General features: G+C 41.1%; 1 protein-coding gene across 9 annotated transcripts in view; it reads left to right on the forward strand.

The window, feature by feature from the left end:
* The window catches only part of LOC102914316 (uncharacterized), an 87,226-nt gene that overhangs the window by 52,748 nt on the left and 9,861 nt on the right, over positions 1 to 24,617 (forward strand). For 3 of the 9 annotated variants that reach the window (XM_076558038.1, XM_076558040.1, XM_076558042.1), the window contains exon 1: positions 6,867 to 6,981. The exons of 1 other annotated variant lie outside the window; for it this stretch is intronic. Coding sequence is in view for 2 of the 8 variants with exons in the window: in XM_076558036.1 (XP_076414151.1) it covers positions 3,613 to 3,639 (27 nt within the window). In the remaining 6 variants the exon portion in view is untranslated. Of the gene's footprint in view, positions 1 to 3,516; positions 3,640 to 6,866; positions 6,982 to 24,617 lie in introns of those variants that run through there. 5 more of the 9 variants (XM_076558039.1, XM_076558041.1, XM_076558037.1 and 2 more) reach the window with 4 other exon arrangements.

Here is a 24,617-nt window from a genome sequence, read left to right on the forward strand (position 1 = left end):
TCCCTAGATTGTACACCCACCAATTCTGTCTGTCTTCATTCACATAGAAGGAATTAATACATGCAGGGAAATTACACAGAAAGTCACTCAACATGCCCATCAGTTCTTTGTAATGGAGACCTCTGCAGCTCAGTGTCTTCAACTTCAGTCTGTGATCTAGCTTTTGTCTAGTCTGTTTCCCCCTGCAGTGTACACAGTACACTGTTCCTCCTCTTCTGGTCTGCAGGGAGAAGCCATGCTCCACACACAAATCCTTTCCCTATTCTGCAAATGGACAGTCTACTATATGACTCAAACTGGCAAATTTAGAACTCCCTCGTGCTGTAGACATGTAATCCAAGATTTAGGGTGGTTAGTCAGGAGGATAGCAAGGGCAATGCCCTTTGGGGCTACAGACAGGGTTCAAGTTCACCTCAGTCAACATAGAAGACCTTGACTCAAAACTGCTTTTCAAAAAGACTGGAGATGCTGTTGTTCTGGAATTAATATACCTTTATGGCACACCAGGACTTAATGTTGGTTTTGACCCTGTAGTGGTCCCTTGAGCAGCATTTAGATGCCAGTTTTTTTTTAATGGAGGAATGGGCCTTTCTGCTGGTTGTAAATCAGGGTTACCTCCTTTTCTTTCTTTCTTTCTTTCTTTCTTTCTTTCTTTCTTTCTTTCTTTCTTTCTTTCTTTTTTTTTTTTTGGTTTGCTTTTTTTTGTTTGTTTTTGTTTTTGTTTTTTTTTTCAGACAGGGTTTCTCTGTGTACCTTTGTGCCTTTCCTGGGACTCACTCTGTAGCCCAGGCTGGCCTCAAACTCACAGAGATCCACCTGGCTCTGCCTCCCAAGTGCTGGGATTAAAGGCGGGCACACTGCCCGGCTGGGTTACCTCCTTTGTAATGGGAATATAGCTGGTTAATCTACACTGGGGAACAAACATTTACATCTTATCATACTCATCTCTAACAGGCATAGTTAGCATACTACTTACCTTTGGGGTATTTGTGATGCAGCCCTCCCTTACCTAAATTCTACTTTGTGACTTAATGTCTCCTAAGAACTGGTATAAGAACTCCTTATACCATCAATTATATTACCATCAATTCTACTTTTTCTACATCACAGTTTAGCAGTGGAGTGCTACTCTACACAGGAAATACTGTCTACAACTTCCACAGAATTAACGCCAGATGGATTCTAAATCTAAATGTTAGATGTTCAAAGTGCAGAACTTCTGGAAGATACTAGAGGAACCAGGGCTCTCTCAGTTTGGCCAATCTGTGTACCATAGCAGCAACGCAAGCGCTAAGGGTGCTGCCTTTTCACAGTGATGTCAACAAGGATATTTCAAAGCACAGTCTCGCTCCCAATGCTCTGCACAGATGCAGCTGGTAGAGTGAAGTTACTCAGATGCTGCCAGCTGGCCCTGGGAATTGCAAAGACCACACAGAACCATGCAGAACCATACTGGACCATGCAGGAGTAGGCAAGAGCATGCGAAACTCTGCATCTGGCCACTGACTCCCACCCATTCAGGGAGGTTCCCACCACACTAGCTCCCATGGCTCAACTAGCAGCTCCTCCCAGTCTGGGGATAGCAGCCCCTGCTCACCATGCCGTGGTTTTCCAGCTCGCCCATGCTCTCTGCAAAGCTCCCTGCAGCAGCTGTCACAGCACCGTACACAAAACCACTGGCGCCTGCTTCTGAAGCTGGCAGCCGGAAGGACCCTGCACAACTTCTGACTGGCAGGTCGCCTGGAGTGCCTGATTGGCTAGTGAGGTCTGAGTGACAAGAGCACCTCCCATAGGGTTACACTGTGCTTAAAGACACACGCACGCGCACACACGCGCGCACACACACACACACACACACACACACACACACACACACGCGCGCGCGCGCGCGCTCAGGCACGCACACACGTTCCTGTTCCTGTCTTCCACCCCAGACAAAGACCTTTTCTAGGTTAACAGAGATAAGCATTTCAATAGCCCTTGCCCCTGGCTCCTAAAGCAGACCCTGCTATCTTCCTGCTCTCCAGAGGCACTTCCTTTTCTTCCTCCTGGACACAATGTGGCTAGATAGCTTATACAACCCACTATACTATATAGGATGGAGTGATTCCTTATCAAACAGGTTGAAGGGTACCTAGAATATTAACAACTAAAAAGAGATTTAAGAGCACAAAAGGAGATGTTTGTTATGTGACTTCACACTGAGGTCAGGTGAACTGAAGGTGCTTTTTACCTGGTTGTCACAGGGACTTCAGACAACCAGGAAAGAAAAGCAGGAACTTGATCACAAGTCTTTCTCCTATCAGAAAGCTGGATGGTGGCTATTGTACCATCCAGAGACCCCCAAAGATCACCAAGAGAACAAATCTGATGAAAACCAAAGAGTCTTTTTATTGTTTTGAGTTAACCTGGGTGTCTCTGTCCATCTGACACAGCAGCAGAACAGGAAAGACCATGAAGAGCCATCAAGCAGGGTTTTTAATAATGGTTAGGGTAGAGGATCTGGGGAATTCCAATTCTATATAGTTACTAGCTCAGGACTGGTGCCTACTTCAAGTTAGAGATGCTTGGTTTGAACTGATTGGAGAGTTGCAGCTGCAAGGAAATTGCCATATCTTCTAGCAATCTATGTTATTGTATCCCACAGGACATATCTGTTGCTTTGTTTATTATACCAGTGATGTTATATCATATCCTTTCGGTTATGGCAGAAAATGTCTGGTGTGCACCTCCTAATTGTGTGGGTCTAGCACCATTATTAAAAACCCTGCTTGATGGCTCTTCATGGTCTTTCCTGTTCTGCTGCTGTGTCAGATGGACAGAGACACCCAGGTTAACTCAAAACAATAAAAAGACTCTTTGGTTTTCATCAGATTTGTTCTCTTGGTGATCTTTGGGGGTCTCTGGATGGTACAATAGCCACCATCCAGCTTTCTGATAGGAGAAAGACTTGTGATCAAGTTCCTGCTTTTCTTTCCTGGTTGTCTGAAGTCCCTGTGACAACCAGGTAAAAAGCACCTTCAGTTCACCTGACCTCAGTGTGAAGTCACATAACAAACATCTCCTTTTGTGCTCTTAAATCTCTTTTTAGTTGTTAATATTCTAGGTACCCTTCAACCTGTTTGATAAGGAATCACTCCATCCTATATAGTATAGTGGGTTGTATAAGCTATCTAGCCACATTGTGTCCAGGAGGAAGAAAAGGAAGTGCCTCTGGAGAGCAGGAAGATAGCAGGGTCTGCTTTAGGAGCCAGGGGCAAGGGCTATTGAAATGCTTATCTCTGTTAACCTAGAAAAGGTCTTTGTCTGGGGTGGAAGACAGGAACAGGAACGTGTGTGCGTGCCTGAGCGCGCGCGCGCGCGCGTGTGTGTGTGTGTGTGTGTGTGTGTGTGTGTGTGCGCGCGTGTGTGCGCGTGCGTGTGTCTTTAAGCACAGTGTAACCCTATGGGAGGTGCTCTTGTCACTCAGACCTCACTAGCCAATCAGGCACTCCAGGCGACCTGCCAGTCAGAAGTTGTGCAGGGTCCTTCCGGCTGCCAGCTTCAGAAGCAGGCGCCAGTGGTTTTGTGTACGGTGCTGTGACAGCTGCTGCAGGGAGCTTTGCAGAGAGCATGGGCGAGCTGGAAAACCACGGCATGGTGAGCAGGGGCTGCTATCCCCAGACTGGGAGGAGCTGCTAGTTGAGCCATGGGAGCTAGTGTGGTGGGAACCTCCCTGAATGGGTGGGAGTCAGTGGCCAGATGCAGAGTTTCGCATGCTCTTGCCTACTCCTGCATGGTCCAGTATGGTTCTGCATGGTTCTGTGTGGTCTTTGCAATTCCCAGGGCCAGCTGGCAGCATCTGAGTAACTTCACTCTACCAGCTGCATCTGTGCAGAGCATTGGGAGCGAGACTGTGCTTTGAAATATCCTTGTTGACATCACTGTGAAAAGGCAGCACCCTTAGCGCTTGCGTTGCTGCTATGGTACACAGATTGGCCAAACTGAGAGAGCCCTGGTTCCTCTAGTATCTTCCAGAAGTTCTGCACTTTGAACATCTAACATTTAGATTTAGAATCCATCTGGCGTTAATTCTGTGGAAGTTGTAGACAGTATTTCCTGTGTAGAGTAGCACTCCACTGCTAAACTGTGATGTAGAAAAAGTAGAATTGATGGTAATATAATTGATGGTATAAGGAGTTCTTATACCAGTTCTTAGGAGACATTAAGTCACAAAGTAGAATTTAGGTAAGGGAGGGCTGCATCACAAATACCCCAAAGGTAAGTAGTATGCTAACTATGCCTGTTAGAGATGAGTATGATAAGATGTAAATGTTTGTTCCCCAGTGTAGATTAACCAGCTATATTCCCATTACAAAGGAGGTAACCCAGCCGGGCAGTGTGCCCGCCTTTAATCCCAGCACTTGGGAGGCAGAGCCAGGTGGATCTCTGTGAGTTTGAGGCCAGCCTGGGCTACAGAGTGAGTCCCAGGAAAGGCACAAAGGTACACAGAGAAACCCTGTCTGAAAAAAAAAACAAAAACAAAAACAAACAAAAAAAAGCAAACCAAAAAAAAAAAGAAAGAAAGAAAGAAAGAAAGAAAGAAAGAAAGAAAGAAAGAAAGAAAGAAAGAAAGAAAAGGAGGTAACCCTGATTTACAACCAGCAGAAAGGCCCATTCCTCCATTAAAAAAAAACTGGCATCTAAATGCTGCTCAAGGGACCACTACAGGGTCAAAACCAACATTAAGTCCTGGTGTGCCATAAAGGTATATTAATTCCAGAACAACAGCATCTCCAGTCTTTTTGAAAAGCAGTTTTGAGTCAAGGTCTTCTATGTTGACTGAGGTGAACTTGAACCCTGTCTGTAGCCCCAAAGGGCATTGCCCTTGCTATCCTCCTGACTAACCACCCTAAATCTTGGATTACATGTCTACAGCACGAGGGAGTTCTAAATTTGCCAGTTTGAGTCATATAGTAGACTGTCCATTTGCAGAATAGGGAAAGGATTTGTGTGTGGAGCATGGCTTCTCCCTGCAGACCAGAAGAGGAGGAACAGTGTACTGTGTACACTGCAGGGGGAAACAGACTAGACAAAAGCTAGATCACAGACTGAAGTTGAAGACACTGAGCTGCAGAGGTCTCCATTACAAAGAACTGATGGGCATGTTGAGTGACTTTCTGTGTAATTTCCCTGCATGTATTAATTCCTTCTATGTGAATGAAGACAGACAGAATTGGTGGGTGTACAATCTAGGGAGGATAGCTTTAACTACTAAGCATTCAGTTTCCAATTAGCAAACTCTCCTATGCAGATATGTGCAATCCTAGTTGACACGGTTAAGACAGCTGAGAGGTTTGAGACACAGGCCATTGGTTATAACTCCATGTGTTATCGTACAGCACTCAATGGCTAATATTTTACATAGTACAAGGTCATGCAGTGTCTTATTAATGGCATTCTCTCTGCCAGGGAATGCCTACTCCATTTCAAAGTCAGTATAGCTAAATGTTCTTCCAATTATTTTTATCATTTTAAAACATTAATTTTGGGTATCATTTAAAAATTTTGTTTTCTTTAAATGCATTACTGCTATTTTTTTGTTTTTCAATGTTTCCCAGTTTAAGAATTTCATTCCATTTTTTTTTCTTAAGGGCTGTTTATTTATATATTTATTCATGTCAGTTTAAAGCAGTGCTTCTCAACCTCGGTGGTCACGGCTCCCTTTATGGGATCAAATGACCCTATCACAGTACTGGCCTAAGACTATTGGAAAGAGCAGATATTTATATTATAATTCGTAAGAGTAGCAAAAATATAGTTGTGAAGTAACAGTAAAAATAATTTTATAGTGGTGGTGGGTCACCACATCATGAGGAACTATATTAAAAGGTCACAGAAGCTGGGTGGCGGTGGCTTACGCCTTTAATCCCAGCACACGGGAGGCAGAGCCAGGTGGATCTTTGTGAGTTTGAGGCCAGCCTGGGCTACAGAGTGAGTTCCTGGAAAGGCACAAAGCTACACAGAGAAACCCTGTCTTGAAAAACCAAAGTAAATAAATAAATAAATAAATAAAAAATAGAAAATGAAAGGTCACAGCATTAGGAAGTTTGAGAACCACTGGTTTAGATCAATGCCTTCTGTAGCTCAGGCTTGCCTCACACTGTCTGATTGAGGAATGCTTTGAACACCAAATCCTGCCTGTGCTGCCCAGTACTAGAAAGACAGTCCTCAACACCTTCTAGGCTAGGCCTTGACTGGTCTGTGGGAAGGAAAAATAGACCAGTGAACTTCGATAGATTTTATTGTGAATTTACAAATGAAGTGGGACCTGTGTAAAAATGAGTTCACTGACCAACTGTAAAGCAGGTGTAGTCACAGCACAGAGAGGGTTGGATTAGAAAGAGGGTGAAAGCTTTTCTGCTGTGACAGTAGTTGACATTAGAAATGAGTAGTGAGGTAATCAATTGTAGATGATCAATAAATGTCCTGACTGACCATTTCTTGGGTCCACAGACCAGGCAATCAAGAATCTGGGCAAAGAACTGAATTTTCATGAAACCAAAATACTGTAGTTACACCAGTTCAACTTAAATAGACACACTGGATAAAATGGTGTGGCCCTGCCTAACATGACTGTGTTTTTCAGGTTTAAGATGCATACTCCAAGAGAAATGATGCGAGTAGTATTTGGTGTGCCCTAATACAAATCTCTAGCCTTGGAGCACATGGTCATAACAGAATTATTTCGGATTATAATTACATTATTTCCACTATCTCTTTCCTGCCTCCAACCCCTCCCATAAACCCTTCTTTGTTTTCTAATCCATGGCCTCTTTTTGTTTAACAACAGTTACTGTTTGGATGTGACCTGTGTTTGGTTGCAGGACCTACCAGTTGTGAAGTAAAGGGTTGGCTACAATGGACATTGAATGTGTAACAGCATGTGCACACATAGAACCCTGAGCCTTAGAAGAGGAACAGGAAATGCTCTGGGAGAATGTAAGATTTTACTAAACTACAAAATTCCCAGATTAGGGTCCTGTCTGATCATAGTGTGGCAGGACAAACCTGGGAGGGTTTTTGCTCTCTGGGTCATTTGATCTCTGCTCACCCAGTAGAGTAACTGCTAATGTCCTGAAGCCCAGCTGGGTGGTCCTGGCTAATGAGGGACTCGGGGAAGGCTTAGCAATCAGGAATACCAGTAGGAGGTAGTTTGTAGACTCTTTCCAGGATTCTCCCCTTGGTCTGCTGTAGGGAGCTGTAAGGAAGACCACAACCCATGCCATGGTGAGTGTGGGGGCCACTGTCCCCAGACCAGGAAAGGCAGGTTGACTAAGCTGTCAGAGCTGCTTGGACTGGGATGGACCATGAGCCAGACTGAGGTTCTCTTGGTCCTTGTGGTGACCCTTGGCCTCTGAGCTGTGTTGAGTGTGGATTCCCTGGGGAGGGGGAGGCTCTGCCTTCCTGGCATGGGAGACTATGAGCTTGTAATATCACTTCCTCATGCTATGTAATTGAGGCTTCCTTCATGCTATGTAGTTGAGAATTGCTTTGAATACCTAATCCTGCCTCTGCTGCCCAGTGCTGGGTAGATAGTGTCATAAGTCCTTCCAGTCTGGGCCTTGACTGGTCAGTGAGAAGGAAAAATAGACCAGTTAATGAGAGATCTCCAGTCTCTCTGGCTTTTAGTGGGGACTTATAAATGAAGAGGGACCTGTGCAAGAATTGAGTTCATAGACAAACTTTGAAGCTGGTAGAGTCACACTGCAGAAAAGGAGAAGCAGGACTGTGGTTGAGAGCTTTGCTACTTCATCAGTAGTTGAGATTAGCAAAGTGGAGTTAGGTGATCAATTTTAGATGCTCCATAAATATCCTGATTAGCCGTTTCTTGGGGTCCACAGATCAGGGCAATCAAGAATCTGATTATTATGAAACCAAATTGCTATGGTTACAGTATTTCAACCAAAATAGTTCTGGGTAAAATGTTGTGGCCCTGCCTAACAACACTGGTATTTTTCTGCTTTTAGATGTACACCCTAAGATAAAAGGTTTTGAGATATCTTTGATGTGGGCTAATACAAATCCCAAGTCTCGCCGGGTGGTGGCAGTGCTGCACGCCTTTAATCCCAGCACTTGGGAGGCAGAGGCAGGTGGATCTCTGTGAGTTTGAGGCCAGCCTGGACTACAGAGGGAGTTCCAGAAAAGGCACAAAGCTACACAGAGAAACTCTGTCTCGAAACAACAACAACAACAACAAACAAACAAACAAACAAACAAAAAACCAAATCCCTAGTCTCTGGAGCACATGGCCATAAAGCCTGTTTCAACTCTTCAAAATAATTTTTTGAGATTATAACTCCATCATATCTACATTCTCTTTCCTGTCTCCAAGGCCTGCCATCACCCCTCATTGTTGTCTAATTTGTGGCCTGTTTTTCTTTCATATCAGTCACACGGTAAGTTACTGTGTGTATGTGACCTGTATTTGGCTGCCAGACTCTCAGCTACAAGGCAATGGGTTTGCTGTACTTCACATTGACTGTGTAGTGGAATGTGCACACAAAGGACCCTGTGCTTTGGACGAGGAACAGCATGTGGTCTACGAGAGTAGAAGAATGCCTACTAAAATACAAACTTTCTAGACTAGGCCCCATTCTACTGGGCTGGGAGGGCAGAGCTGGAAGGACTATTCTGTCTGAGTCATTTGATCTCTGATCACCCAGTAGGGGAGCTGCTAATATTCTGAGGATTCTCCCCTTGGTCTGCTGTAGCCAGCTGGGTAGCCCTAGCCAATGATGGACTCTGGAAGGCTTAGCAATGAGGAGTACTAGTTGCAGGTAGCTTTCAGGTTCTTTCCAGGATTCTCCTGAGATTCTGCTGTAGTGCATTGTAACGAAGACCACAAGCTATACCATGGTGAGTATAGGGTGTTCAGAGTAGATCTGCTAAGCTGTTCTTTCTACTGGGATTTGGATGGACTATGAGCCAGACTGTGGTTCTGTTCATCCATGTGGTGACCTGGGCAGTCATCCTTGTTCTCTGAGCCTCACTGTGTATGAATTTCCTGGGGAGGGGGAGACTCTCCAGTCCTGGCATTGTAGGATGTGATGCCTGTGATATCATTGTCCAGTGTGAGCACACAGGCATGCTTTTGGTGTGCAATGGGAAGACAGATTGGAAAACTGTGGTCTTGTTTCTAGAAGTTCTGAATATTGCATTCCTCTTTCAGGTTTGTCTTAGAAGTGTTTCAAACAGTTTAGAAACTGATAGAAATATGGTGATGGTGATGTGGATTGCCTTTCAGCAATAGATGATTAGAATGTTTCTAATTTTCTGCTACCACCAGCCACAGTGGTGTGATTCAGTGAAGTTTAGTTTCAGGGGAAAACAGGAGTTTCTGAGCTGCAGAGGTTTCTCAGGTGTGCATGGTGTTGTGTGGGTGGATAGGGCAGAATCCACATATTGTGCCATAATCCGTGTGACAGGAGGCAGATTTTAAATTATTCTTCTATGTTGTTTTGGGATTGGGCATCGGTGGGGCTGGGTTTACCTGAAAACACAAGGAGGCATAAGGGGCTGCAGAGCTATAGCAGGAGATCACCTCTGTTTGCTTCTGTCTTTGGAAGAAATATCAGTAGCTGGTGGATCAGAAATAACAGTTTAAGGGTCACTTGGAGTTAATTTTGTGAAAGTTGTGAAGTCTGTGTTTATTTAATTTCTGTACACATAGAATCATGGGTAGTTGGGTAACATTGGGCAAGATCACACTTTTCCTGGCTAAGTTTCCTTTGGTCTTTTGATTAATAGTTGACTATATTTTCCTTCCTTTGTTCTTGGCTTCTTCTCTCTATCCCCTTTATTCTTTTATCAATATTGTACACATCCTTGATTGTTGTAGTTTTGTGATAAGTATAGAAGTCATGTTATGTCAATATGTGTACTATTTTACATAATTCCAGGAATTCATCATTCTGAGTGCCTCCACTGTGAATGTAGCTTTGTAATCAGCTTTCCTCTTATAAATTGTTGGGCACTGTTGTTGGATTGTATTCATTTTATGCTGCAAATTTACCATAAACAACATCTTAATTTTGATGCAGCATGTTCCCAAGGATTACTTATTTGCTTCTTTATTTATTGAGGTTTTGTTGTTCATATTGTTATCAATCTGTGAAAGACTTTTGGTTTATTGGATAAAATGTCTTGGCAGGTGGCTCAGCACATATTCTTTTTGGTGATGACCTGAGTTCAGATACCAACACTCGAGTTGAGAGGCTCATAACTATCTACTATTCCAGATCCTGCAAACACTCTCTCATGCACAAACACATGCAAAAAAATAGCAATACACTTGTTTTCAAAAGTGCTTTTGACTTATAAAGCAATTAGAGCAAACCAAGTTGCTTTAGGTGAACACTGATTCTTTAAAAGTCTGTTTTCTTGCATTTTGTTTTAAAAGTTTTAATTTCCTCACTCGAATGCAGATTTACAGGCAACCTTCAATTATTGGAAACAAAATGTTGTCTAAGTGATCTTAACTGACATCCTTTTCTTTATTGTAAGAGAATGAAATCCTTTTAGTAGCCAAAACTATGTTCTACAAAGTTGAAACCTCAGAAGGCTTCAAATGAATCTCTCCGAATTTGGTGGAGCACCCTCACACAACCCATTTTCTTTTTCTCTTCTTTCTTTCTTTCTTTCTTTCTTTCTTTCTTTCTTTCTTTCTTTCTTTCTTTCTTTCTTTCTTTCTTTCTTTGTCTTTCTTTCTTTCTTTTTCTTTCTTTCTTTCTTTCTCTCTCTCTTTCTTTCTTTTCTTTTTTTGGTTTTTCAAGCAGGGTTTCTCTGTGTAGCTTTGCAGCTTTCCTGGAACTCACTCTGTAACCCAGGCTAGCCTCGAACTCACAGAGATCTGCCCTCTCTCTTGATCTTAGAGAGTTGCCTCTGCCCAACTGTGTTTTCCAGTTGTTGCTGTCTTTATGTTTGGGTTTTAGCTGCTTAAGTGATTGGATATGATTAACACATTGGCTTTGGATCTTTAGAATCTTGTTGTATATTATTGTCTCTTTTTCCTTATTAGCTTCAGCTGTCAACATGTCATGGCCTAGAGTCATCTGAGAGAACATCAGTTGAGAATGTGCCTAGATCAGAATATCTGATTGCTATATCTCAAAGGGATTATGTTGATTATGATTGATGTTTGAAGTCTCTTTGACTAAGTTGGCAATATCTCTAAGCAAGTGGGTCTGGGCTGGATGAGAGAGGTAGCTTAGCATGGCCAAGAGAATAAGCTAGGAAGCAATGTTCCCTCATGTTTTGCCTTCATTTATTAGCTTGAGTTTGTATCCTAAGCTCCCGAAAAGATGGACTGTGACCTAGGGATATCAATCAAGTAAACCTGTTCATTACCACAGTTCCTTTTGGTTAGAGAATTTAATCATAGCAAAAGAGAAGAAAGTTGGAACAAAAAGTGGTACCTCAAATGTGATTTTTCTTGCTGCAAAGGACTTGAAATTCTTAGGCCTGCCCTTACTATCATGAATGGAATTGTTTTGTTGTTGTTTTGTTATCTAGCCCAGGAGGCCACTGATTCATGGCAGCTTTCTTCCTAGCTTCTGAGTGCTGGGGTTATATGACATGTGTTAGATCAGAAGAGCTAGGTTTACTGCTTCTTGTAGAGTTAGAAATGAAAGTGGTTCAGCCAATGAGAGCTATATAACAGAGTCTACAGAGCATGAGGGCATTTGGTCACATCCATTGTGCCATTCACACAATTCGGGGGATGATATGGGGGATTTAAAAACAAATATTCCAAGTGTGGAGTAATGGTAACCAAATTTGGCTGCTTGTCAGGAATGCAAGAAGAGCTTACTCCACCTTACTCAACATCATTTGAGTTACTGTGAATCATAGCTGTTAGGTTATGGATCCTAGGAAATGGAATTTTGAATAAAAATGATTTAATGTTGGTATTTGTAATTTGTAGCTCTAGAGACTTTCACAGAAGGAAGAACTCTCTACTTGGCATCACATGGAATCTCACAGTAGAGGGGTTCTTTGCTAGTACATGTATTCTGTATTTTTTAAAGTTTAAGGACTTCCCTGTCACCTGCCTATACTAATGGATGGTATTTTAATTTGTATGCATGGTAAATTGCCAACTTTGTCCTATGTTAAAGGTATCTAGCTAATGTTTAGCACTAGAGAAGTTTCAAACTGGTGTTAGCAACTGCATAGACCAGTGGATATAGTGAATTTTGGTAATTGTAGCCACTGTTGCTTTAGATAAAATTATTTTAAGCACTAAAATCTTCTCACTCATGAAGTTGACCTAAGATGGTTCAATAGTAAATCTAAGTTAGTTCTTGTATGTTTGACAAGCAATCACACATGACAGTATGATTGTACTGACTTTAGGTGCCAGCAATTATTTTTAAAAAGTTTATTTACATGTATTTGTGAGATCTTGAGATGACTCATCAGATCAAAGGACATTGCTATACAAGGGTAATAAGCTTGTTCCTGGAAACTCATGGTAGAGAGAAACAAGTCCTGAAAGTTGTCCGTTGGCCACTGCATATGAGGTCTAGCATTTATGTGTTCTCACACATCACAGAGACACATCACACATACACCTCCCTTTCTCACACACATATATAAATGCACACACAACATAAACACACACACAAACACTGCCCACACAAATTCACAGGCACTACTCAATCACAAAGACACACAAACACAAATACACACATACACACAAATGCATGCACAAACATAAAAACACACACAAACACAAATAGAAACACATCACATAAGCCACACACACCACACATACATACATACAGATATACACACATCACATCAATACACACACACACACACACACACACACACACACACAAACACATATATACCTACAAAAAACTTTCAGAAACCGTATTAGTATTTAAATAACACTTAGGATATGTGTGTTGAATAAATTTATACAGGACTGGAATTTTTTCTGCAATTTGTTAATTTTTATTTGTATGCCATAACAGTATGTTCTGAAAAGTTCTGACCTCATAGAACTAGTTTTTTTCTGGTAGCCATAAAATAAATATTTACAAAGTATGATACTTGGAATACTTTGACTACTATTAGGAGAGGATGCATAAAACATTTTTGCATTTAATATTAGTAATTTTGAAGATTCATTTTAATCTTTATCAGTACCATAAAAGGCTGTGACTGTTGGAGACACTGAAATTTTAAAGACTCTTTAGGATTAAGTATTAAAGGACTTTAATATTTTGGTGTAATAAAAGTAGACCTTGTTTTGATTCAGTTTGGCTTTTTGAAACATTCTTTATATGTAGTTTTGGCTGTCCTGGAAGTTGCATGTAGACCAGGCTATCCTTGAACTCACAGACAGCCCCTTCTGCATCTGACTCCCAAGTGCTGGAATTAAGGTTTACACCAGCAGTCTGGCTTTTATTTTAGTTTCTTTGAAATAGTCTCAATATGTATCCTTAGTGAGCCTGGCATTTTTGTGTAGAGCAGGCTAACTCAGAGGTCTTCTTGTTTCTGACTCCAGAGCAATGGGATTAAAGTATGTGCCAACACACCTGGTTGAGATCTTTTTTACATGATCACTAAATGTCAATGTTAGTTGTACTTTGAAAAAGTAGAAAAACACATGTGGGCTAAAAATTTTTGGCCAGACTTACTTATTTTGTGATCTGGTCATTAGTAGGCCAAGGTGGCTTTGAATTCCTTACTCACCTGAGGATGACCTTGTCTTGATGCTCTTAGCCCCACACAAACCACTGTCCAGCTCATGATTTAAACATGTAAAATATGAAAATGTTGCTCATTTTTCATACTGCATAAGTTTTGCTTCAGAGTTGAAGAATAATCTTGTTTTTCATTCAAATCGTTTGATTTGTTTGCTTTTTGTCATTTTGGGCCCATGTATACACAAATTAGTTCTAAATAATCATTACTGCTCAGCTTTCCTTTTAAAAAGCTTACTTCCTTTACAATTATATTTTTGCATATCTTTTTTTGTTTTTTTGTTTTTTTTTTTTTTGGGTTTTTCGAGACAGTGTTTCTCTGTGTAGCTTTGCGCCTTTCATGGGACTCACTTGGTAGCCCAGGCTGGCCTCGAACTCACAGAGATCCGCCTGGCTCTGCCTCCCGAGTGCTGGGATTAAAGGCGTGCGCCACCACCGCCCGGCTATTTTTGCATATCTTAGATCTCCCATTATTCTGGATAATTTTCATCTTGGAGTGAAATCTAGGCAGGGCTCATGCTAGGCAGTTGCTCTATTATTGAACTACTCCCTTCCTTAGAAATACTTCTTGATACGTGAAAATGTTTTTTCTTTGATATGATTTCAGTAAATAGACCAAGCCCTTTGCTTAATAAATCTTTTTTTTTTTTTTTTTTTGGTTTTTCAAGACAGGGTTTCTCTGTGTAGCTTTGCACCTTTCCTGAAACTCACTTGGTAGCTCAGGCTGGCCTCGAACTCACAGAGATCTGCCTGGCTCTGCCTCCTGAGTGATGGGATTAAAGGTCCAGCAATAAATCTTTCATATTGGTTTTTACTTCATCTGTGGGTTTTCTCATAGTAGGATAATTGTGGTGTTATATGACTTAATTTCTTAGTTTTTTTTTTTTAAAGATTTATTTATTTATTAATGTATGCAGTGTTCTGGCTGTGTGTTTGCCTGAAGGGCAGAAGAGGGCACCAGATCTCATTACAGATGGTTGTGAGCCACCATGCGGTTGCTGGGTATTGAACTCAGGACTTTTGGAAGAACAGCCAGTACTCTTAACCGCTGAGCTGTCTCTCCAGCCCAATTTCTTAGGTTTTAAGGCTTTTTTATTTCATGTAGTCTATCTTTGAACAAAGACTCATGCTTTCCCTGTGGGTAGTATTGAGACTGTGTATAAGGAAGTGTCTTTCTTTTTGTCACAAACTCTAAAAAATGTTTTAGATAATTGCATTTGCCCTGTCTTTAAAATTTGAATTAGTGAATTAATCAACACATTTGAGCTAGATTTTCTGGGTAGCTTTCCCATAATTCATCTATGTAGACCAGGCTGGTCTCACTTCCAAGAGCTGAGATTTCAAGTGTGTGCCCAGTAAAATATCACTTATCTTCCAATTATTTTCTCTCATAATATATGGCTGAATTAATGATTGTATAACGCAGCAAATGTGAATTCTGCTAACAAACATAGCTCTTGCTTACAGGTAGGCAATCATTGGGATAGACATTCCCTATTCTTCAGTTGGGAGTTAGGATTTTGAGTTCAGATTACCTAAATTCAGGATACATTTTCAGTCCTATGAAAGTATGGAGACATGTGTGTTTAAATGTCACTATTATTATTTCTCTATAACAGTAACAATGTACCAGGAAGGTCCAAACAAATTAAGGAATAAAGTTTTCCTGCAGTCCCAGAATATATTCTTCTAGGCCTCTGAGAACAGATCGTGTTCCTTATAGGGACATTCAGTGCCTTGCTTTGTCAAAGCATAATTCCTGCTTAGCCAGCTTGCCTTTTAGGATAAGCTTGGTGTTTGTTGTGAATTTAGGGGTCCGGGGTTGAGAATGAGGTGACAAGAGATTAAGCATAGTCAGAATCCAAGGGTGCTCTTGTCTGTAATTCAGCCGAGTGAAACTACATATGCAATCTTGGTGCTTGTTTTTATACTATTGCCTCATTATGTTTATAGCCGAAACCATTATATAGCCACTTCTGCCATACTTTTTTCCTCAGGAAATTTCATACTAGAAGGTAGAAACTTTAGTTTAAAGTTTTCTATGCTTGTATTCTGCCTATATGTATGTCTGTGTAGCACTTGCATTTCTGGTACCTATGGAGGCCAAAAGTGGATGTCAGATTCCCGCAACTGGAATTAAAGACAGTTGTGAGTTTCTATGTGGATGCTGGAAATCAAACCCAGGTCCCTGAGAAAAGTAACCAGTACTTTTAATTGCTGAGCCTTTGCCTCCTATCCCCCAGTTTTTTTCCCCTATTATAGGAAATCTGTTCGATCTTGTCCCTGTTTGACATTATTGCTATTGTTTGTTTAGTTTAGTTTTTTGAGACAGGCTCTCAGGTAGCCCAGATTGACCTTCATCTCATTTGAATTCTTGAACTTCTGATCTTTCTTCTCTGTCTCAAGAAGTGCTGGGATTACAAATGTGCACCACTACCACAGCTGTTACACGTGTTGTTGGTAACATGATCACAGGGCAAACACTCCACCAACTAGGTGAGCTACATCCCAAGCTCCTACTAGAGTGCATTAAGAGCAATTTTTGATTTTCATGTGTGGTTTAAATACTACACTACAGGCTTCTGGTAATCAGAGATTGTCTCTCTCCTCTCTCCTCAGGGTTAGGGTTAGGGTTAGGGTTAGCCTCTTCCTCTCTCCTCTCTCTGTAAATTGTCTATCCATAAAAATATTGACATAATTGTGCTCTATAATGTTCATTCTTGAGAATCACTATTTTAATTTAAACCAGTGGTTTATCTTGTTTGGATTTTATTCCTGAAGTGACTAATGTTAACTGTGAGTCCCTTTGAATAAGAATAAAAATGAAAATGCCAATACTACATGAGCAAACATTGATTTTGCACATTTTCACAATAAATTGACTTTTGAAAGTAAACAAACACAATTGAAAGCTCTTCTCTGCCCCGCCTGCAGGGCTTCAACAGGTTCTTGACCACCCTAAGGAGGGAATGTAGGGACAGGAGATACAAAGGAAAAGACACCAAGTCTGGATTCTGATCAAGGTGCCACTTTATTTCTCTTCCACAAAGGTTTATATAGTTCCGCAGGGTGGGGGGAGCAAGAAGCTGTCATCTGCATAAGGTGGGGCAAGCTAACCGGATGTTTGTATAGGATGTTTACAGGGTGAGAGGGTCAACCTGACTGTAAGCTGATCTAGTTCCCTGTCTTATTGGGGGTCTGTATTTTTCCACTAACTAGAGATTCTGTCCTTGTCCCTGACACTTCTCATTCAGTAATGACTCAGTGTTTAAAAGTCTTGGAGACTGATTTATGTTGCAAAGCCACTTGGCAGATAAGTTACTATCTTTTTAGTCATTTCTGATTTTCACTTGAAACATGGTAAGCCTAGTTGCCTTCTATTTCACAATATTTTCATTGAGTTCACTGATTTCAGTAGTTAGACCTGTCCTTAGCGATAAAGGAATTAGGCTACATTTGAATGAATGTTAGAGGCTGTAAAAAGGTTTCTTTTGAAGGAATATGAAATATTTTAAGAACTGGTGTCAACATTCTTACTGTCATGAGTTTATGGTTTTCAACTCCTGTTTTGAATAATAATAATTTTGTAATAATGCTCACTTCTCAACAATCAGCACACTGTCAGCTTACCAGTACTTTCCTGTGCAGCTTTAAAATACAAACAAACTGTTTTTTGCATTTAAGAAGCATTCATTTAATTTATAGGTGCTAGGGTGATGTTTTAGGTTACAGTTGCTTATTTTCTACCTAGGCTCACAATTGACCAAAATCATGTTGAGAAATTCAGGGTTATTAACTGTTTTGGTTTGTTAGCCATACATTAGCCACCCTTTATTAGTTTAGGATTTCATACATGAGTATATTGTATCTTGACCAAATCTGTCCCTTTTCCCCGCCCCTTCTGTGCTCCTGCCTCTTTTTGTTTCCTCTTCTTCACTTCATGGGATGCTTTTAGAATCACTGAGTTCACTTAGTTCTTGGAAAGAAAAGGGTTTATTTGGCTTACAGGTTCAGTTCACAATCCATCATGCAGGAAAGTCAATCAGGAACTCAAGGCAGAAGCCTAGAGACAGGAACTGAAATAAAGACCCTGTAGTAATACTGCTTATTGGCTTGTTCTTCTTGGCTTCTTCAGTTGTCTTTCTTTATTCTTTTCTTTACTTTTTCTATTGAAAATAGATTTTTTATGCAGTTGATTATAATTCCCCTGTCCCCAGTTCCTCCCTGATCTTCCCCTCCCATCCAAGTCTACATCCCATTTTTCACTGTCTCTCTTTCTCTCTCTCATTAGGAAAGAAACAGGCATCTAAAAATTATGTTTGCTTTCCTACACACTGCTGTACCAGTTGCCCAGGAATAGTACAGCTCCACAGTGGGCTGGACCGCCCTTCATAAATCAAGGAAACACCCTATAATTGAAGTTCCTCTTCCCAAATAATCCTAGCTTATGTCATGTTGAGGAAAAGCCAAACAGGACAAGGACCATGAGTTAAGAGCTAGCCTAGGTTATGTAGTGAAAATAAAATCAAATAATGTAACACACAAACTAAATAAATAAATAAACCCTCACAATTAGTTTATCTTTTAGCATTACTCTTTTCAAATAACTTGATACTCTTCCCAAGATTTACAATATTTGCTTATGAATGCAGGTAGTATTTTTGCCTTTTTTTAAGTTTGGCTTTTAACCAAGCTTGATGAATTTGTTCAGAGGTATAAAACAGAGAAAGATGCTTTGGATGTAGGTATGATCTGCTCCAGGTATCATACACTTTGATCTTTATTCCTAAATCAAATCTCAGGATGACACCAGAGAAATAACACCCAAAATTGTCCTCTTGCACCCTTATGAACATTATACCCCATATAGACATGTGTACCTTCATAGGAATACACATGCAAAAGAAAAAGAAAAATTAAAGATTAGAAATAATGAGAAGTGAAAATGTCTAGGAGTTCATTAATATGACTGGTTTTTGTTGCTAGAGGGCAAGTTGAATTTTGGAACTTAAGTGGGCTGAGAAGTCTTAGAGACTAAGATTTAGAAGAGCCATTTATGTTAATAGACTTAGTAGGAATGATTGAGTGTAAATTAATGGAGCAAATGTTAGCCAGGAGTAATGTCTATACCATCCCAGAAAGTACCCTTTCATTAGGGGAATAAAAGTATAAAAGCACACTATTTTGTAGTTGGAAGTTTCTCTGATCCCACCCAGTCCCTGCAGTCCCACATCTGCTTATTAAAATAATCACCCAGAGGCTTATATTAATTACAAACTGTATGACCTATGGCTCAGACACATTATTAACTAGATCTTATAACTTAATTCAACCCATTCCTGTTATTCTATGTCTCACAATGTGGCTTTGTGGCTTACTGGTACTTTCACATTTTACTTCTTCTGGTGGTGGCTTTCAGTGTCTCTCCTGACTTCCTTTTCTTCCTCTGTCTCTTCAGTTTGAATGTACTACCTAACCTTATTCTTCTTTGCTATTGGCCAAACAGCTTTATTTATCAACCAATCAGAGCAACACACATTCACAGTTTCCAAGAAGATATCCCACAACACTACTTGTCTTGTTAAGTTAATCACATGTTTTCAATATTCTACTGTTTGCACACACAGATTCCACAGTGCTTTTGTGAAGGCCAGAGGGAATTTGTTTTCTTCTAACATATGGGTCTTGTGAATCAAACTAGTCTTTAGCCTTGGTTGCAACAGCCTTTATTGTCTGAGGCAACTCCTTAGCCTTCATATTTTTTATTACTTTTATTTGTGAGGGCTAATTTGCATATGTGTCTAAGGATCTAACTTAGATGATCTTGCATGTCTATCCTTAATACATTAAGCATACATAGGTTTGCCTGCCATTCTAGGTCTTAATGCAGTTCAGCATAACTTTCATTCAGTTCTACTATATACAACCACGTAGATTGCTTTTGAGTTTTACTATTTGTGTACTCATGTATAATGTCCTGGTGATCATGTGTACATACAAATATCCTTAAGGTCATTAGAATCAAGCTGTTTTAAAATTATTACTTATAACATAATTTTACTATTATTGTCCTCTCTAATCACATTGTTCTATCAGTCATTGTATAGATACTTAAACATTTTTTAGGAGAATGGGTTCAATTTCTGTGTGTTAGTTGAAAGCAGCAATATTTCTTTCTGGTGTGCAGTAACATTAAGTGTACTACATTTGCTTCTCACTTTGCTCATCAAATCTAAGATCTCTGTTTGAATAATGTACATTTAATGTTTGGTCATTACATACTTAGAGCAATTACAGTATATGTACATATGATATATTAATGCCATTTTTTTCTTTTTAACTTAAAGGCTCTTAAGCTACTATTTCCAGAGGTATATTTTGTTGCTACTCTGTATTTTTATGATAAAATGTAAGCAAAATATAAAAAGTAGTAATAATGTAGTGATATTCATATCAAAGTATATACCTTTATACTTATATTTATATATTTTTAGCAAAGTATATACCTAGACCATCATTGTGGAAACACACTCCCAGAACTAAGAGTAAAATACAATTCTGGATTTAGACTGCTTTGAGGGTGTATGAGGGACTTGAGAGGGTGGTGAAAGGTTATATGACGCTGGTTTGGCTGGCGCTGGATACTACAGCAGTGCTGGTTTGGTCGGTGGTGGAAAGGTCACAGTCACGACAGAACCCAGGGGTACCTTTTAGAGCTTTATTAGGAGAGAGAGAGAGAGAGAGAGAGAGAGAGAGAGAGAGAGAGAGAGAGAGAGAACAAGAGACTGAGAGATGCAGAGAAAGGGCATGGAGAGAGAGACTGAGAGAATGCATGGGGGTGCACGGTCCGGCTTTTAGGCTGGGATGCAGTCGCCTGATGATGATGTAATAAGGTGCCAGACAAGACCCCGAGCTGCACATCTACAGAATCCTTACATTCCAGACTTTTGCTTATTATAAAAAAAAAAAAAAAAAAGTAAATAGGAATGAATAGGGGAGTTGTTTCTCTCAAAAACTGCTTCTAGCTGACTGGTGGACATTGGTTGGCTCTTGGGGGGAATAGGGAGGTGGGGGTTGGGGGGTCTTCCAAGGTAGACAAGTGTTGTTGGATGATGAGCTATCTGTCCTGGAGCTATATTGATGTAACCAACCGTCTTATTAAATAAGAAACACAGAAACAATGTAAAAGAGAAAGCCGAGAGGTCAGAGCTCAGAGCTAAAATCTCACCCTTCCGCCTGCGGTGTCCCAGCTTCCCGAAAGATACCTATTTCCTGTCTGTTCGTCTCTTTATAGTATTTTGTTCTACCTTCTCATTGGTTGTAAACCCAAACACGTGACTGCCTCGTCACTGTCTGAATGTACAGCCCCCTAGGTCTTAAAGGCATATGTCTCCAATGCTGGCTGTATCCCTGAACACACAGAGATCTATGGGATTAAAGGCGTGTGCCACCACCGCCACACTCTTGCTATGGCTCTAATAGCTCTGACCCCCGGGCAACTTTATTTATTAACATACAATCAAAATCACATTTCAGTACAATTAGATTACCACCACAGAGCCATGCACCTTTTTTGGCTTGGCACTCTGGCTGCTTTTGTATCTGACAGGATGCTGGTGAGACAGGAAAAGCCTGAAGTAGGTCCGACCTGTCCTGATGGATTTAAGCTGGTTTCTGGAGCTTGGGAAAAGTTTTGAAACATGTTAAGAAGCAACCATGAGAAGATTAGTGACCATATGTGGTGTTTAGTACTCTGCTTATATTGGTTAGTGTTAATGGGAGAGACAGAGAGACTGGAACATGTTAAGCTTTATCAGAGACAGATTATTTTAAGGCAGTTGTTTCCTTTACTAGTTTGGCATCCAGGAGACAGGTGATCAATTGTTAAAAGCATTTCACAGTAATAGATGTTTATATTAAAGTCTGTTTTTGTAGAGCCCAGATTAAAGTCTGTTTTTGTAGAGCCCAGACGCTTTTGGGTCTGGGGGTGTAAATACCTTTTAGCTGTTACAGTTTCTTACTTGATGATCTCTGGACTGTGGTTCTGTGGTGGTCCTTTACCATTAGCTGAACAGTGAGTTAGAACAGGGAACTGGGAAGAGAAAAGCTTGTGGTGCATGAGAACTTATTTCTTTAGGATTAGGGACAAGACAAAGATCAGGACCCTGTAAGCACAGGCAGGTAAGTCTGGAGTGAGGCACATGGAAGCTCCTATCTTAGCTGGAAATCTTTTCCCATTAAGTAACCCTGAAAGTGCAATTAAATCTAGTGAGGTGGGTAAGGCTGTCCTCCCTACCCTGACAATAGGGAAATGAGGAGAGATGACATCCCCAAACTCCCAGGACTGAGTCCAGAAGGAAAGAAATGGATTTGCTTCCCTGCTGCATTCTGGGTTCCCTGCAAGCCTGTAGCCAAGCCTAGGTCTGCTGGAGGTCTTAGCTTGTTGTTTCCATGTGTCTTGGTGCCTGGGGGCAGTCAGCTGACCTGTTGTCTTTCTAGACAGCACTTTCAACAAGGTTACTGATGGCCTGGCAGGGCACTCACTAGCCCGTGGCCATTTTCCTCACTTAAAACAGGGACCCAACAGTTTTCAGGAGTCTTGTTTTCAGGCTTTTGATCTCTTCCCTGGCACACCTTAAATGCCACAGATGACCCTTTTGCTTGTGGTGTCAGAAGCCTTGTTCTCCAGATGCTTAAGTTTTAGTCAGGGAGGTTTGGGGAACAAGAGATGGATTTTACTCCGTGTCTTGAATTTTTTATTTCCTTGATGATTGCTGGCTTAGGGACAGCTTTTTGGAAGATCTGCCAGGAGGCAGACTATAAACTGATCCTTTTGGAAGACTTCCTGAGGCTATAAGCTGATTTCTGGTTTAAGAGCCATCCTGACTACTGTAAACTTATTTGCATGGATCTTAGCCGATTCCAGACCCATCTGTGCCTTTCACGGCAGCTTGAGAATGAGTGGGAGGAGTGTTAAAGTGAGAGTCAGCAGAAGGGCCCACACGGCAGTACAGAGCCCACCCACTTGAGCCCTCCCACTGCTGGAGAGTGGAAGACAGACAGAAATGGTTGCACATGGCAGAGAAAAAAGAAAACATCAGAAATGGGGAGGGAGAAGGGTTCAGAGCTTTAGCAGAAAGCTTAGGGATAAAGTAACTCTTTTTATTTGCCCGTTTGCTGGCAAAGTTCCCGTGAAGCTGTCATGCGGCCAGATTTAATGGTATCCGCCCCTTTGTCCCATGGCTGCAACTGAGAGAAAAATAAAAAATTAAAATAACAAACCGGGATCAGACTCTAATCTCAGGCATCCCTAAGGCAAGGAGAAAGATCTATGAATCAGCACAGGTTACCCCACACTGCCATCATGTTATGGATAAGGGCTGAGGCATACATACCCAGAAGACCCCCCAGGAGCCAGACAGCATATTCTATGCTTCGTCAAGATGGAATGTGTCCTGGTAAGCAGCCAAGGACCACCCCTGTGGTGTACATCACAAAGACTATAGGTCAGGCTGCAGCCTTGGCGAATGGCAGAGGATTCACTAATCACATTGTGCAGCTGCTGTGGCAGAAGCAGCTGGACACAGCGGGCAGGACGTGGCTGCAGAGGCAGTTGCAGGACTGTGGTGGTGGCGGTGGTGGCAGCAGCTGGGCAGGTCCTTGGTATAGGTTTCCAACAACACTCAGCCCCAGACACCGATGTGTGCAGAATTTCCTATCTGATGTCATGCCACCACTGAAAGGGTATACGGCGTTGGTTTGGTTGGTGGCAGAAAGGTCACAGTCACGACAGAACCCAGTGGTACCTTCTAGAGCTTTATTAGGAGGAGAAAGGGAGAGAGGGGGAGAGAGAGAGAGAGAGAGAGAGAGAGAGAGAGAGAGAGAGAGAGAGAGAGAGAGAGAAGAAGAAGAAGAAGGAGGGAGGGAGGGAGGGAGGGAGAGAGAGACAGAGAAAGAGAGAGGAAGAGAGAGAGAGAGAGAGCGTGGAGAGACTGAGAAAGGGTATGGGGGTGCACGTCTGGCTTTTAGGCTGGGATGCAGTAGCCCGCTGATGATGTAATAAGGTGCCAGATGAGACCCCGAGCTGCGCATATACAGAATCCTTACAGTTGGTAGCATATTTTGATACATATTAAAATGGCTAGACAAGCATGCTTCCTGTCTGTTCGCTTAGAATATCTTTTTTCCTATCCCTTACCAGAAAGTAATGTTTATTTTTGATGTTGAGGTGTGTTTCTTGTATGCATCTGAAGGATGGATTCTGTTTTTATATCCATTCTGTTAGTATATATCTTCTTATTGGGTAATTGAGACCATTTATATTGAGAGATATCAATGACCAATGATTGTTGATTCCTGTTATATTGTTTTTGTTCTGATTATTCATTTGTGTGTGTGTGTGACAGAGAGAGAAAGACAGAGAGACAAGGAGACAGAGACAGAGATAGACAGACAGACAGATAAGTGTTCGTTTCCCTGTTTCACTTCTTTTGGCTTTGCTTGTGTGAGATTATTTATTTCCTGTGTTTCTATTGGTGTAGTTACCCTCCAGGGGTTGAAATGTTCTTTCGATGAAGCACCTTCTTTAGGGCTAGATTTGTAGATAGATACTGTTTAAATTTGATTTATCATGGCATACATTATTTTCTCCATCTGTGGTAATTGACAGTTTTGCTGAGTATAGTAGTCTAGATTGGCATCTGTGGTTTCTTAGAGTCTGTCACACATGTGTCCAGACTCTTCTAGCTTTTAGAGTCTCCATTGAGAAATCAAGTGTAATTCTAATAGGTCTGGCTTTATGTATTACTTGGTGTTTTTCCCTTGCAGCTTTTAAAATTCTTTCTTTGTTCTATATTTGTA

The sequence above is a fragment of the Peromyscus maniculatus genome, chromosome 21 (assembly GCF_049852395.1).
Source record: "Peromyscus maniculatus bairdii isolate BWxNUB_F1_BW_parent chromosome 21, HU_Pman_BW_mat_3.1, whole genome shotgun sequence".
In the NCBI taxonomy this organism is placed as follows: Eukaryota; Metazoa; Chordata; class Mammalia; order Rodentia; family Cricetidae; genus Peromyscus; species Peromyscus maniculatus.